This window comes from Lytechinus pictus, chromosome 16 (genome assembly GCF_037042905.1).
Source record: "Lytechinus pictus isolate F3 Inbred chromosome 16, Lp3.0, whole genome shotgun sequence".
In the NCBI taxonomy this organism is placed as follows: Eukaryota; Metazoa; Echinodermata; class Echinoidea; order Temnopleuroida; family Toxopneustidae; genus Lytechinus; species Lytechinus pictus.
In genome coordinates this window covers 27,855,003-27,868,693 of record NC_087260.1, presented here as the reverse complement: position 1 = coordinate 27,868,693, position 13,691 = coordinate 27,855,003, and the positions used below count along the sequence as shown (strand labels likewise).

At 37.8% G+C, this 13,691-nt stretch overlaps 2 protein-coding genes across 2 annotated transcripts in view; one reads left to right on the top strand and one right to left on the bottom strand.

The window, feature by feature from the left end:
* Positions 1-1,305: 1,305 nt before the first annotated feature.
* LOC135156958 (uncharacterized) lies at positions 1,306-4,768 on the bottom strand. Its single transcript, XM_064110988.1, has 2 exons — positions 4,677-4,768; positions 1,306-1,975 (listed from the first exon to the last, which is right to left on the bottom strand). Exons 1-2 carry the CDS (start codon positions 4,766-4,768, stop codon positions 1,306-1,308), a joined length of 762 nt encoding a protein of 253 aa, XP_063967058.1.
* A 57-nt stretch (positions 4,769-4,825) lies between these two features.
* LOC129279429 (sodium- and chloride-dependent betaine transporter-like) overlaps positions 4,826-13,691 on the top strand; it is a 28,979-nt gene continuing 20,113 nt past the window's right edge. The window contains exon 1 of the mRNA XM_064110987.1: positions 4,826-4,904. Coding sequence (XP_063967057.1) covers positions 4,826-4,904 — 79 coding nt within the window. The remainder of the gene's footprint in view (positions 4,905-13,691) is intronic.

Below are 13,691 nucleotides of genomic sequence, written 5' to 3'. Positions count from 1 at the left end.
CGGAGAAAAATTGACGACAAACATATAAAGGTGTAAAGAACAAATAAATAATAAATAAAGAAAATTCTGACGAAATTAAGAGGTGATCTGTCATAGACAGACCACCTTATGAGCAGATGCATGTAATAAGACAGATTTAATTTATATAAAAAAAGAGCAGGTGAGGAGCAAGAAAGGGGAGCAAGAATGGCAAGAGTAAGCATGTGAAAAGGTGAGAATAGAGAGGGGGATGTAGCAAAAATAAGGGAAAGAGAGAAAAAAGGAAAGAAGGAGGGAAAAAAGACCCACAAGTAAACAATAAATTGCAGATTACAAATATAAGAATTATGTGTAACAAAAAAAGAAGGAAAGTGACATGATGGCGATCATAATAGACGAGAGAGTGGGAAAGAGCAACAGGGAGAGGGAGAGAAAAGGAGGGAGAAAAACAGAAAGAGAGAAATAGAAAGGTCAGACAGTATCTGAAAGAAGGACATCATATCTAATCATAAGTTACATAAGTAAACAAGATATACATAGAAAAAAAAGGTAAGCATCAATAATGAATACTGGTCAGACACCAAATGAAAGGGAGAAATACAAAAATATAACATTAATGATTTGCAATACTGATTTACATTACAACGCTGTCCAAAGTGAATGAAGCAAGTGGGAGTTTGATGCATTGATGAAAGGAAAACTATAGGAAAGGAGAGAGAAGCAAGAAAGCAAAAAAGATAGAGAAAGAGATAAAAAGGAGAAAAAAGGTGGAGAGAGAGACAGGAAAAGAAAAAGTACATCACATCCAGTTTGGGAATATTGCACAACAGGTACATGAAAGTGTTAAAATGCAATCATAAAACTTATACAATACATGTGAGAGATAACTGCTTAAAAAATTACATTTTGAATACATTTGGGCAAACATTAAAATCAAAATCATCATCATCCCCAGGATGAGCAAACTGACAAGCACATGTGTAAATAGAGCTATCTGAAGATTTATATAAATGTAGCAGATAACAGTGTGATGAAATCAGAAAAAAAGAAGTTGTAGAAAAGTGAAAGAAAGGGGGAGAGATCAAGGGAACAAGGAAAAGAGAGGAGAAAAGGTGAGAGAAAGGAGAGAAAAATAATACATCACAAAGGAATATTGCACATCAAATGAGAGAAAAATAATTAATGCATACAGATATAGTCTTAGATTAACCATATATGCATTCAATAGGCTAGCAGGAATAATAATATAACTGAATAAATTGTACAAAATTTAAGTGAAAGAGTAGAGCGTCTCTCTTCTAGAGAGGTTACATTGAATTCTGAGAGCTATTGATCATACGGCTTAATGTTCGGGTATGAGATACTCCTGAAAGCTCTTCTCTGAACACGCTCAATGCAGGCAGAGTGGTCACATGTGATGCCAGATGTCCAAACAGGAGCTGCGAATTCAAGCGTTGGTCGAATATACATCTTGTATATGATGGCAAGATCTTTGGCGTTCACACCATTTCTCCGAAGCTTGGTCAGGATGTAAAGTCTTCTAGAGGCATTGGAGATCAGACGACTCACCTGTTCATCCCATTTGAGATTATTCTGAAGCGAAATCCGAAGAAGCTTCAGGGATGAAACAACTTCTAGTGTATTAGAGTTGATGTCAAGTATAATTGGTGGTGGTGGTTGGCGAACAACATCATTAGAGTTACACCATTGAACCAAGGCGTCGACGTTGGATTGCAGCTGGGATGGCTGTGATTTCTTCAATATCTCAACCAGGGTTAAATCATCCACATACTTCCATCTGTTAGCACAATCAACGGATGCGTCGTTCACTAAAACAAAGAAGAGAATGGACCCGAGTCGCGTACCTTGGGGCACACCACACGTGATGGTATCTTCTTCTGCTGCCTTGCCATGGTAGCGTACAGTTTGCTTCCTGTTGCAAAGAAAGCTGCAGATGGTAGGGATGATTGCGTGATTAACATGGTCGAAAGCTTTGCTAAAATCGAAAGTACAAAGATTAGCAAAAGTCCTTCCCTTGTCAATCTCTTTGTGGATAGTATCAAGAAGGCTAACTAAGTAGTGCGAGACTGAATTACCACGAAGATTGCCAAATTGACGATGATCAACTAATGGGCGAATGTCATTCAGGATCCAGTCTGCAAGAAAACTTTCAAAGATACGCGCAAGAGTTGGTGTGATAGAGACCCGGGGATAGAGATGGGCCGGAGTTGGTCGTAGCTGGTAACTGGACTAGTTTTAGGGATAGCACTAATCATGGGCGGAAATCTCTCCTTGAAGGTAGGGGGGACACATACACACACACACACACACATATATATATATACATATGTATATATATACATATATATATATAAACATATATATATATATACATATATATATATATATATATATATATATATATTATATATATATACATATATATATATATATATATAGTGGTTAAGGCACCGGCGTTCAAAGCTGGGGGCCCGGGTTCGATTCCCGGCAGAGACATTTTTTCGGCATCACCAATTTTTCCAAAAAGGGTAGATAGCTCTGGGGAACCTTGATTTAAGCTACGCCTACCATTGTTCTCTTCATCCATTTCTTTCACACTATATATATATATATATATATATATATATATATATATATAGTACATATTTCGAAGAGGGTAAGCATTCCTAACTAAAGATGAAAGGCCTCAATAAATAATGCGAGCGCAAAGCGCTAGCCCAAGTATGTTGATATTTCAGAAATTGTGACCTGGAAATTGAACATTCTGACCATTTTTTGAGATCATGAACTAGATTCGAACCTACCTAAACCAAAGCGCGAAGCGAAGTTTTTGAATTTCCAACCTAAAAACTAGACATTCATAGCACTTTAAAAAGAATATGAACATGATATGAATCTGAACAATTAATGCGAGCGTGAAGCGCGAGCTGAAAGTTTTTAATTTTCCAACCGAAAAACTGGGCATTCTTAGCACTTAATAATGAACGGGATAGGAATCTAAACATTGAATGGAAGCGCGAAGCGCGAGCTGAAAGTTTTTTTTATTTTCCAACCTAAAAACTGGACATTCATAGCACCTTAAAAAGAATATGAACAGGATATTAATCTAATAAATTAATGGGAGCGCGAAGCGCGAGCTGTAAGTTTTTGATTTTCCAACCTTAATACTAAACATTCTTAGTACTTAAAAAAGGACAGGATATGATTCTAAACAATTAATGAGGGCGCGAAGCGCGAGGTGAAAGTTTTTGATTTTCCAATCTAAATACTAGACATTCTTAGGTCTTAAAAAACGGCTCGGTGTAAAGATGGCAGAGGTAAAATTGGCAGAAGTAAAATTGGCAGAGGTAAAAATGGCAGAGGTAAAAATGGCAGAAGTAAAAATGGCAAAGGTAAAAATGGCAGAGGTAAAATGGCAGAGGTTATAATGGCAAAGGTAAAAATATCAGCGGTAAAAATGGCAGAGGTAAAAACGGCAGAGGTAAAAAGAGCAGAGGCATAAATGACAAGAGGTAAAAATGGAAGATGTGATAATGGCAGGGGTAAAAGTGGCCGAGGTACACTATTTGAAAAAAAAACAATAGATTCTAAAAGAAGAAAAATTAAAAAAACAGGTTTTACAGAAATTGTAAATTATAATAACAGGAGGATTTTCAACAATTTTTCTACAATTTTACAGAACATAACTGCGACTAAAACCGTCTTAAATTGGTGATATTTGCTTGGGAACTTCAAGACGGTTATCATCACTTGTAGCGAGCTTCGAGGTCATCATGATATAACCGGAAAAGAATGTTCCTCTGCGACAGTCGATGGTTACCTATTTAAAGGTCGAGTCCACCCCAGGAAAATGTTGATTTGAATAAATAGAGAAGAATCAAACCAGCATATTGCTGAAAATTTCATCAATATCGGATGTAAAATAAGAAATTTATGGTATTTTAAAGTTTCGCTCATTTTTCACAAAACAGTAATATGCACAACTCAGTGACATGCAAATGGCCGGTCAATGATGTCCATCACTCACTATTTCTTTTGCTTTTTATATAATTGTTGAATTATACAATATTTCATTTTTTACAGATTTGACAATAAGGATCAACTTGACTGAACGATATAGTATCAAACAATGCTAATTCCACATGTTCAGGGAGGAATAATCGTTGTTTCACTTGACAATGAGGAGAAAATTAGAATATTTCATATAATAAAATACAGGGAAATTGTGAGTGGATGACGTCATCAGTCACCTCATTTGCATACCAACCAGTATGTGCATATAACTGTTTTGTGAAATTAAGCGAAACTTTACATCCGATTTTGATCAGGGGTGTGAGAGTTCATATTTTTTTTTTCATCTTAATTTCAGCTTATTTTTGGCCTTCCTCTGTACAAAAAGTATGGGAGCTCTTTCTATTTCAGACTTTTTCAACACTCTTCAGCTTTTTTCAGATCTTTTTATTTGTGACCACTCACACCCCTGTTTGATGAAATTGTCAGTGTTATGCTAGTTGGATTTTTCTTTTTATTCATATCAACTCTTTGTTGGGGTGGACTTGTCCTTTTAGGCACCATGTCTTAATTCCCCTGGACATTACTAGATCATCACTAGCTCTGAAATGAATTAACAACGTCTGGGCCCCAGTGTATAAACATTACTATTATGGTAACTTTGCCATCCAAAGGTAACTACCATGACAACAATGATCAACAGCCAATCAGAATCAAGGATTTCTGGGAAGTTACCATTAAATGGCAAAGTCACCATAATAGTAACTTTTACGTTATACCGAGGTTATACCGAGGTTAAACCGAGGTTTTTTACATGACTGTCAAGAAAGCACGAATGCCTGTGAGCAAGCAACCAGGGGACCAACGGCTTAAAGTCCTCTCCGAGGGACTTGGTAATGAGGATAAATGCCTTACCAAAGGGCACTAGCGCACCACTTGGGAATCGAACCCGGGTCACCGGAATCCGAAACCCCCGCTCTACCGACTGAGCTATGCATCAGGCTCATGATGATAAATTTATGCCTGTCAAGAGTAACCTATATACACTGGGCCTATTATGTAAGTGGTTATAGGAAATCATGATAGGCCAATAGAACACAGCGGTATGGATGGGACAGGTGCCAATTGTGGCGTATCTAGGATTTCATGAATCCATTGAAAAGGAAAACAAAGGCAAACAAGAGAGATGAAACACAAGAAAACGGGTTATAACTACAAAATGAAATAGACATTTCCTATGGCACTTCATGGAAGTGCTATGGCACTTCATGGAAGTGCCACTGTTTGTCCCTTCCTGATTTTTTTTAACATACATAAAAATAATATATCTTTAAAGTACATATAGGTGTTGATTTGATGTATTAAACGCTTGACTGGGCGTTGTGGCGTGCACGTGTAGTCCAAGCTACATTGGAAAAGTTACAAATTGATGCAGAGGTTCGAGGTTCGAGCGCTGGTCACGTCTTTCGGATGGTGACGTTAAAGGTCGGTCCCAGACGTAAATAATCATATCTGATTGATACACGCCCGACAAAACTCAAATACACACACACACACACACCAAACGTTTTATAAAAACGTATATCATTGCTATTATTATTATTATTCCATTCCTGTCTTCTTCTTGTTCTAACTTTTTGTATTGTTATTACCAACATCATTATGATCAATAGTCTCCTTGAGAGTAGATGGTGTAAAAAGGTATGTCCCCCTCCTCCCCCATCCCTCTCTCTCTCTCTCTCTCTCTCTCTCCAACTTTTTCCCCCTCCATTCTCCAACATCCTCCCTCTCTTCTCCTCTCCCCAAACCTAATCTCCCATGATCAATCCCTTCTCTCTACCCGATTCTGAACTTATGTCAAGTTCTTAGAAGCCGAATCAATCACCAAAAGGATCTTGCATCAGACGATATTTGCAAAAGACCCGGGAATAACAATTAGTCACTAACCACAAAGCGAAATCTTTAGATCCCGAACGTGAATTCCGATATTTTTATCTTTAGAGATCGAGAAATTATAAGTACAAGAGTTACGAACAAAGTAATAAGGGGCAAGTCCGCCTCAAGAAAATAATGAATTGGATAGTGTTTTTTTTTTTTTATAAAAAGAGAAGATCAACCAAAGAACGCTAAAAAGTTATCAAAAATCGGGTGTAAAATCAAAACACAAAACAGTCATATTCAAATCATCATGGATTGTTTGCAAATAACGGAACCAATGACGTCATCCACTCACTACAATTTCGAAGAAATTATTAAAGAGAAATATGAACTATTTTAAGGTAAGAGAAATATGAAATATTTTAATTTTCTCAATAAAATGTGAAAATGGGTTTAATTTCTCCCTGAACATGCCGTATTGCCAATATTGTAATCCAATGCAAAGAGTTTAATTAATGTCAAATCTGCGAAAATGAAATATAATTTCAAAAAAATCATGCAGGGCCTATGAAAGAAATAGTTATTGAGTAAGTGACATCGTGAACTCTTCTGCTTGTTATGCATGCAACTGTTTTGTGAAAAAATTAGAAATTCTAAAATGTAATATCTTTTTCTTATTTTCCATCAGATTTCGATGAAATTTTCAGCGTTGTATACATGTTTGGTTTTCCCTGTTCATTGAAATAAACCTTTTTTTAATGGTGCGGTAAATAATATTTTCCACATTATTTTTATCATGGTAATAACCCCCCCCCCCCCCTCCACAATAACATAATCTGGAGGCATGATCCGTGATTACACGGTCAGGCTTTAAAAGTCATTACTTTTATTAACCAACCTGCCACATGTAAAAACGTTGTTTAAAAATTTAAGCGCGTTGTTTAAACCCATCTCTCTAAGAACTGTTATTTAAACTTTTAAAACAACTGTTTAAACTTTTAAACAAGTTGTCTAAAAAGTGTAATTAATTACAAAAAAGTTTAAACAACTTTTTGTTAGAGTGACAGGCTTAAACAACGGGCTATTTTTTTTTTAATGTGCACGGTTTTACACAAGTGTTACATCCACTTCAAATCAGCGATGCCTTTTTTTGTTGGAAATTTACACATTTTTTTTATTCACCTATTACAGTGAATTATGTTCAGATTAACGATGGCACCCAACTTCGACATAAAAGCTATACCAACATGACCAAGGTTGATATGGTTAACAAGATCTTCCCATTTCCAGTAATTATTGTCATGCCAAAATTGGCATGATTAATTTGACAGGAAAGAAATAACGTTGTTGTGTGTTTTAATATAATTATCGAAGTGAAATATTCGGACACCTCGTTTGACAAGACACGACAAAAATAATGAACTTTTATAATTTGTCTCATAATATCCTACTGATGAGGGAACACCCTTAGTGCCTCAGTCACATCAACGAAACGGTCTCCAAGGCGATTGATGATATTCCATTCGAAATATTTTTTAAAATCATATTTTAGTTCTTCCTCATTATACATAACATGTGAAAATTATGTATAAAATGAAATCATTAACATAATTAACATAGGAGCGTTGTGGCCCAGTGGATTAGTCTCCGGACTTTGAAACAGAGGGTCGTGGGTTCAAATCTCAGCCATGGCGTAGTTTCCTTCAGCAAGAAATTTATCCACATTTTGCTGCACTCAACCCAGGTGAGGTGAATGGGTACCTGGCAGGAATTTATTCCTTGAAATGCACTGAGCGCTGGAAGGCTGCTTGAGCTACAGCCGGGGTAATAATATCCAAGTCCTATGGAAGCACATATAGACGTTATTCATAATGTGATATGCGTTATACAAGAACTGTCTATTATTAATAATTAAATCAGAATTCACACATGATTATGTCTTATTTTTAATGATTATTTCAAAGGTAAATCTAAGAATCGACCTGTACATGTTTCGTTAGCAATTTATAATCACAAAGGAAAAAAAAACACGAACATATTTATAATCTATAGATAAATCTGAAGTTAAACATGCCTTTTCCGTTATAATACCATTAAATAAAAATAAATTGAGGAAGTTATATAAAACACACACTCACCCACAGAAAACACACATACACACACACGCTTTAGCCATCCTACCCCCTCCCCAGATAAACAAAGCATTCGAAGAAAGAAAAGAAGAGAAAGAGAAAAATCCACACACAAAAATAAAAATAGAAATGAAAAAATATGGTAATATCTACATGCCACGCGTTCAAGCTATTTTCTTCTCGACTTGAGTCTTTATACCCCCATCTCACTAGGAAGGCGATCGTGGCGACCATGGCGATCTGTGTAAATCCCGCAAATCGTAGCAGAATCTTCCTCGAATTCTATTTTTAGCCTGCGAGACGATTGCACTACAACTTCTATGCGACCGACCTGCGCTGAAGGCGATGGTAATACGCTGAAAGTACGACGATGCCACTTTCTTGCGACGATTCGAGGCAGATGTGATGCGCCGCTTCTGCGATCAAAGCGATCGTACAACGAGGCTCATACGCTAATTAGGACCTCGGTACGGTGGTGCTACGAATGAAGCGATTATGTTACGTTCATGATGGGCTCTTGAAACGATTTCAAGCAATCGGCATACTAATCGCGGCACATGACACATTTTTCAGTCGATTGCCAACCTCCGACCAACATGGATGTCCAGAATTTGGTTGGACTTATATATCTTGGCATTCTAAAAGAACATCAGTTAAAAGTTGAATGCGAGGACAGGAGAAGGAGGAGGCCAAAAAGATACAGGGTCCGATCCTGGCCGTCACCTAAGTCATAATATACAATATTTTTAAAATTTCATTCAAAAGATGTCGATGAGCCTAATAGTTAATATGAGGGAAACATCCAGAATTTCATAAAAGAGCATAAAAATCTTTGATATTCTGTTTATTTTTTCCACAAAAGTTTGTCACTCAAAAATATTTGGTAAATTCCTTTCAAATTTGCTGACAATTAAGAAGTAGTCTACTGATGTGAGAGCACTCATAAAAAGGGAGGGGGAGGGGGGCACAATGCCATAATCTCCCTAAAGATTGCCTTTCCCAATCAATACATTAGTGATCGAATCATTAACAAAATTTGATGTTGTCTACTGTCACTGTGGTTAGAATTCAATTTATTTTCAAAACATAATCAATTTATTTATTTCTGCAGAGGTAACCCATTTCGTCATCAAGACATGTGAGCGTCTTTTTTTTCTTTCCAGCTGGCTCAGCAGTAAGATTTTCATCCTCCTCCTGTACCCCCTCCTCTTCCTCCTTACCTCCTCCTCCTCTACCACCGCCATAACCCCTTGATCTTCCTCTTCGACCGCCGGCCTAAGAGGGGTAGCTTGGGCAGCTTTCCCTTTTGGGGTCCTTTTTCTGGGAGGTATGTTTGAAAACGCCGTGGTATCGCCTCGTAATCTGTTGCAAATATGATAATCCGCCACCATCGGCACGGCGTTTTATAGCAGCGCGGACGGTTGTTGCGCAATCGCTGCCCATTCATCAGCGGCGCAGCAAAAGCGCAACGCGAACGCCTGTAGCGGGCTGAGAACGTGTGCCACATGCCACCCAAAGAAGGAAGCGTCGTGGGGGAAGCTGTGTGAGGCGTGTCGAGCGCAAGGCAGTCGCCTTGTAAACGGAAGCAGCGTGGCAGAATTGTCTTGGGAACGGGCCTGAAAACCACGGGCGATCGGTGCCGCTTTTAATGCGCTTATACTACGCTTTATGCGTTGGGGCTCCGTTACAGCTACGAATATGTCGTTTGTAATACGCTCATGACTCGATTGTGATGCGCTTTAGCACCTCCGCGATCTCGCTACGTAAGTTTTGAACATGTTCAAAATTTTGTGGCGACCAGGAAGATGGTGGCGACCCTTGCCGCTTCAGAAAAGATCAAGGTACGACGAAGAAGATTGAAAAGATCAAGGCACGATCAAGCTACGTTATACCACGCTTTGTCGATTTTTGACGATCGCAGTGGAATCGCCATCTAGTGAGATGGGGGTATAATGAACTTGAAGGGGGCACCAGTCGAATATACCTCATCCTTTGTTTACCCGCGATCTACTTTTCGAGATAGCATGAGACATGAACTAGTTTGTGGGTCAGACTTTTGCCCCTCGTATGGCGCGCCGTTTGACCAATAATTCAGATAAACACTGTTTATCGCCGATAAACAGTGTTTATCGCCGAAAAACACTGTTTATCGAGCGATAAACACTGTTTATCAAGCGATAAACACTGTTTATCGAGAGAAACTATGTTTATCGACTGAAAAACACAGTTTCTCTCGATAAACAGTATTTATCGCCGAAAAACACTGTTTATCGCCGATAAACACTGTTTATCGAGAGAAACTGTGTTTATCAGTCGAAAAACATAGTTTCTCTCGATAAACACTGTTTATCGCTGATAAACACTGTTTTTCGGCGATAAACAATGTTTATCAAGCGATAAACACTGTTTATCGAGAAAAACTTTGTTTTTCAGTCGATAAACATAGTTTCTCTCGATAAACAGTGTTTATCGCTTGATAAACAGTGTTTATCGCCGATAAACAGTGTTTATCGGCGATAAACAGTGTTTATCGAGAGAAACTATGTTTTTCGACTGATAAACACAGTTTCTCTCGATAAACAGTGTTTATCGCTTGATAAACAGTGTTTTTCGGCGATAAACACTGTTTATCGCCGATAAACAGTGTTTATCTGAATTATTGGTCAAACGGCGCGCCATACCCTCGTCCAGCCAAGAGTATTTCGGCTCAGCTGGTTATGTCCCCCGTTGGATTTCATGGATGGATCAGGGAAGTGTTATAGATGGATCACAAGGGTCGGGAGTTCACTTTTCTATGGGGTTATTGGTTGCAAACACCCCCCCCCCCCCTCTCCATCCAAACCTATCACAGACCTTCTTCTTTTGATGTTAGATGTTGCATGTGTTATAAGATGTTTTAGGTTATTGAGTTTGGCTTGTGCGCGAAGCAGAATGTGTTGTGGCGGCGGGATGTCCATTTGGGCAAGATACCTATGCTTTCCATCCCGTTTGGCGAAATTGCATTTTTGCCACGCCACATTCATTTGTACAGTATTCTACTTTATCAGTATATAAAAATAAATGTATAACGAGAGGCTTCCTGAGAGGTTTATTACGATTCGCAAAAGAATAATGATTATTAGCGCCCACGTTAATTGGCCTGGTGGGCTACGGCAAGCTGAGAAATCTTGTCGTAGATAGGCCTGTGGATGGATTTATGTGTATCTTTCCCTACTTTGGCCACGTGGCTAGCTGGGAAATCTTGGCACGAAATTTAAGTAGGAAGGGCAAGCTGTGAAATCTTGCCCCCAGGGGGGCCACTTACATTGACGAGTGGATAACATGCGCGACCAAAAAAACACGTAAAAAGGATGTCCTTTTCACGATAGGGCACGTTACGTACGTAACGTGATAAGGGTGTAAAAAACACAAAAATAATGAAAAAGGGTGTCTATTTCGCTAGGAAAATTACGTGTTTAGGGTCGAATTTGCGGGAATGATAAAACAAAATTATAATGTTTCATAAAGGATGTCCATTTTGCCCCAACACTTCGTTTTTAGAGTCCGATTTGCGCGAGGTGTAGAAGGTGGGGTCGTACTAAACCAAATAAGGTAAAGCCGACGACCGAAGGACCCGTAACAATCAAACATTCCTGTACTTGTTTAGGGGTTCATTTCAGGGAATATTTGCCAAGAGTATCGTTTTGTTTTCAATACTTGTTAAGGGTAGGGTTTCACACGCCAATACTTGTTAAGGGGTGCATTTTCAGAATATGGAAAGTACGTGTTTAGGGTGCTTTTCGAGACCCCATGGTCGCGCATGGTATCCACTCGTGAATGGAAGTGCCCCCCCCCCCGGGATCTTGCCATGGTTTTGGGTAAGCTGAGAAATCTTACCAGTAATTATTGAACTTGGCAAGCTGTGAAATCTTGCCATGATTGTGGGTAAGCTGAGAAATCTTACCATTAAAATATTGAACTTGGCAAGCTGTGAAATCTTGCTTTGTTCGTGATTTTCTGAATTTGGATTATTTTTATTCCCACCTATATTGGTTGAGTTGTATGTACAGTATTTACAGAAAATCATTAGTAACCTCAGGAGGCCTCCACACCTATTTCTTTATGTAAAACAACATATGATAATAATTATTATGACTTTTGTTGATGATTTGAGAATATGAATACGGCGATGCTACTCGGTTAATCATTAAACCACGAAATACCGCATATAACTGTGTTTGTATCTTTGTTGTGTCTTGGATAATAGCTTTGATCGGGATGTTTCACTGGTGTTACTGTAGTTCACACCTTGTTTTCCCGTACTGTTGATTTGAGCAAAGAAGTCTATCACCACAGTGTTCTGAACAACATGGGAAGGGGAAATTAAAACTTCCTTTCACTTTTCGTTCAAACTTCAAACCGAACCTCTTTTCCGGTCCCTGATAGATTGCATTGTCTACAAACATGGTTAAAAATAATTTAATTGAGATTATCAATATTTTTTATTCCCCTTCCTCCTGCAAATTTGTCGTATTTGATGTCAAAATGTAATTGATGAAATCGAATCATCTAGCAAGGTCTACAACGTGTTTGGAAAAAAAAAAATGAAGAAAACTTTTTTTTCTTCCCCTTTCTTCATATTGACTTTCAAAACATATAATTGACACAATTTACTTCTGTTTGTTTAACGGCTTTCATTCTTGTCTGATAAGTAACATCATTCTTTAAATGTAATGATTTAGCACATTTAGGACCCTCGTTAATAAAGTATCTGTTTCTTTAAAGACACATACATTTTATATTAACTAATTGTATGTTGTTACAATTATCTGAATATATTGCCAATTTTTTTCTTATTTCAACATTAATTGAATCAAAATTATAGTGAATTAAATAAATTGAAGAAAAAGGGTGCAAATTTAGTTTATTCTAGAAATAAGAGAATTTTCTCACTCACCATGATAATCTCTGTAAAAACGATGTTTAAAATTTTAAGCACGTTTCTTAAGCTCGTCGCTCTAACAGTTTAAAGTGTTAAACAAGTTGTTTGAAAAGTTTTTAAAAAACTCAAAAATGTTTAAACAATTGTTATTTAAACAACTTGTTTTTAGAGTTATGGTCTTAAACAACGTGCTTGAAGTGTTCAACATCGTTTTTACAGTCAAGGGTCCGATAAGTTTGATATATTGCTTATTTGAATGAATAATTTGCCCACTTTATGTTCTGTTTACAAGATGTGAAACATATGGAAGTAAAGGAAATCAAATCAAACATTATCGTCTCATAAATCTCTATCACTTTCACCACGTTTCTAAAAGGGTCCTAGTATTGAATAATAGTTTTTATTATATCTGAATATGTTGTTAACTAGTACTTTCTTTTTACTTAATGTGGAGGTGCCGTGGCCTAGTGTTCTAAGGCGCCTGCATGACTAAACACACGGTATCCGGGGTTCGATGACTGGCAACAGCACATTATACCCTAGTCCAGATAGGACCTTGTTGTTTGGATGTGCCCTTTCCCAAATAGCTTAACATAGAGGGCACATGACTCCCAATTTCTAATCAGCGCCAATCCACTCAGTGGATTGGCGCTGAAACGTGAGGTAAGATTACAAAGGAGTGATGACTAATTATACCCATGAGCAAGACATTGGTGGTCTTTTATCCTACATTCAAACCACTGGCGTAA

Bases quoted from the DNA above. Each gene is read 5' to 3' on its own strand.
- LOC135156958 (XM_064110988.1), bottom strand. From the start codon at position 4,768: ATGGTGACTTTGCCATTTAATGGTAACTTCCCAGAAATCCTTGATTCT. The intron at 1,976-4,676 runs GCAAAGTTACCA...TTTCGATTTTAG, and splicing joins ATGGTAGTTACCTTTGGATG to CAAAGCTTTCGACCATGTTA.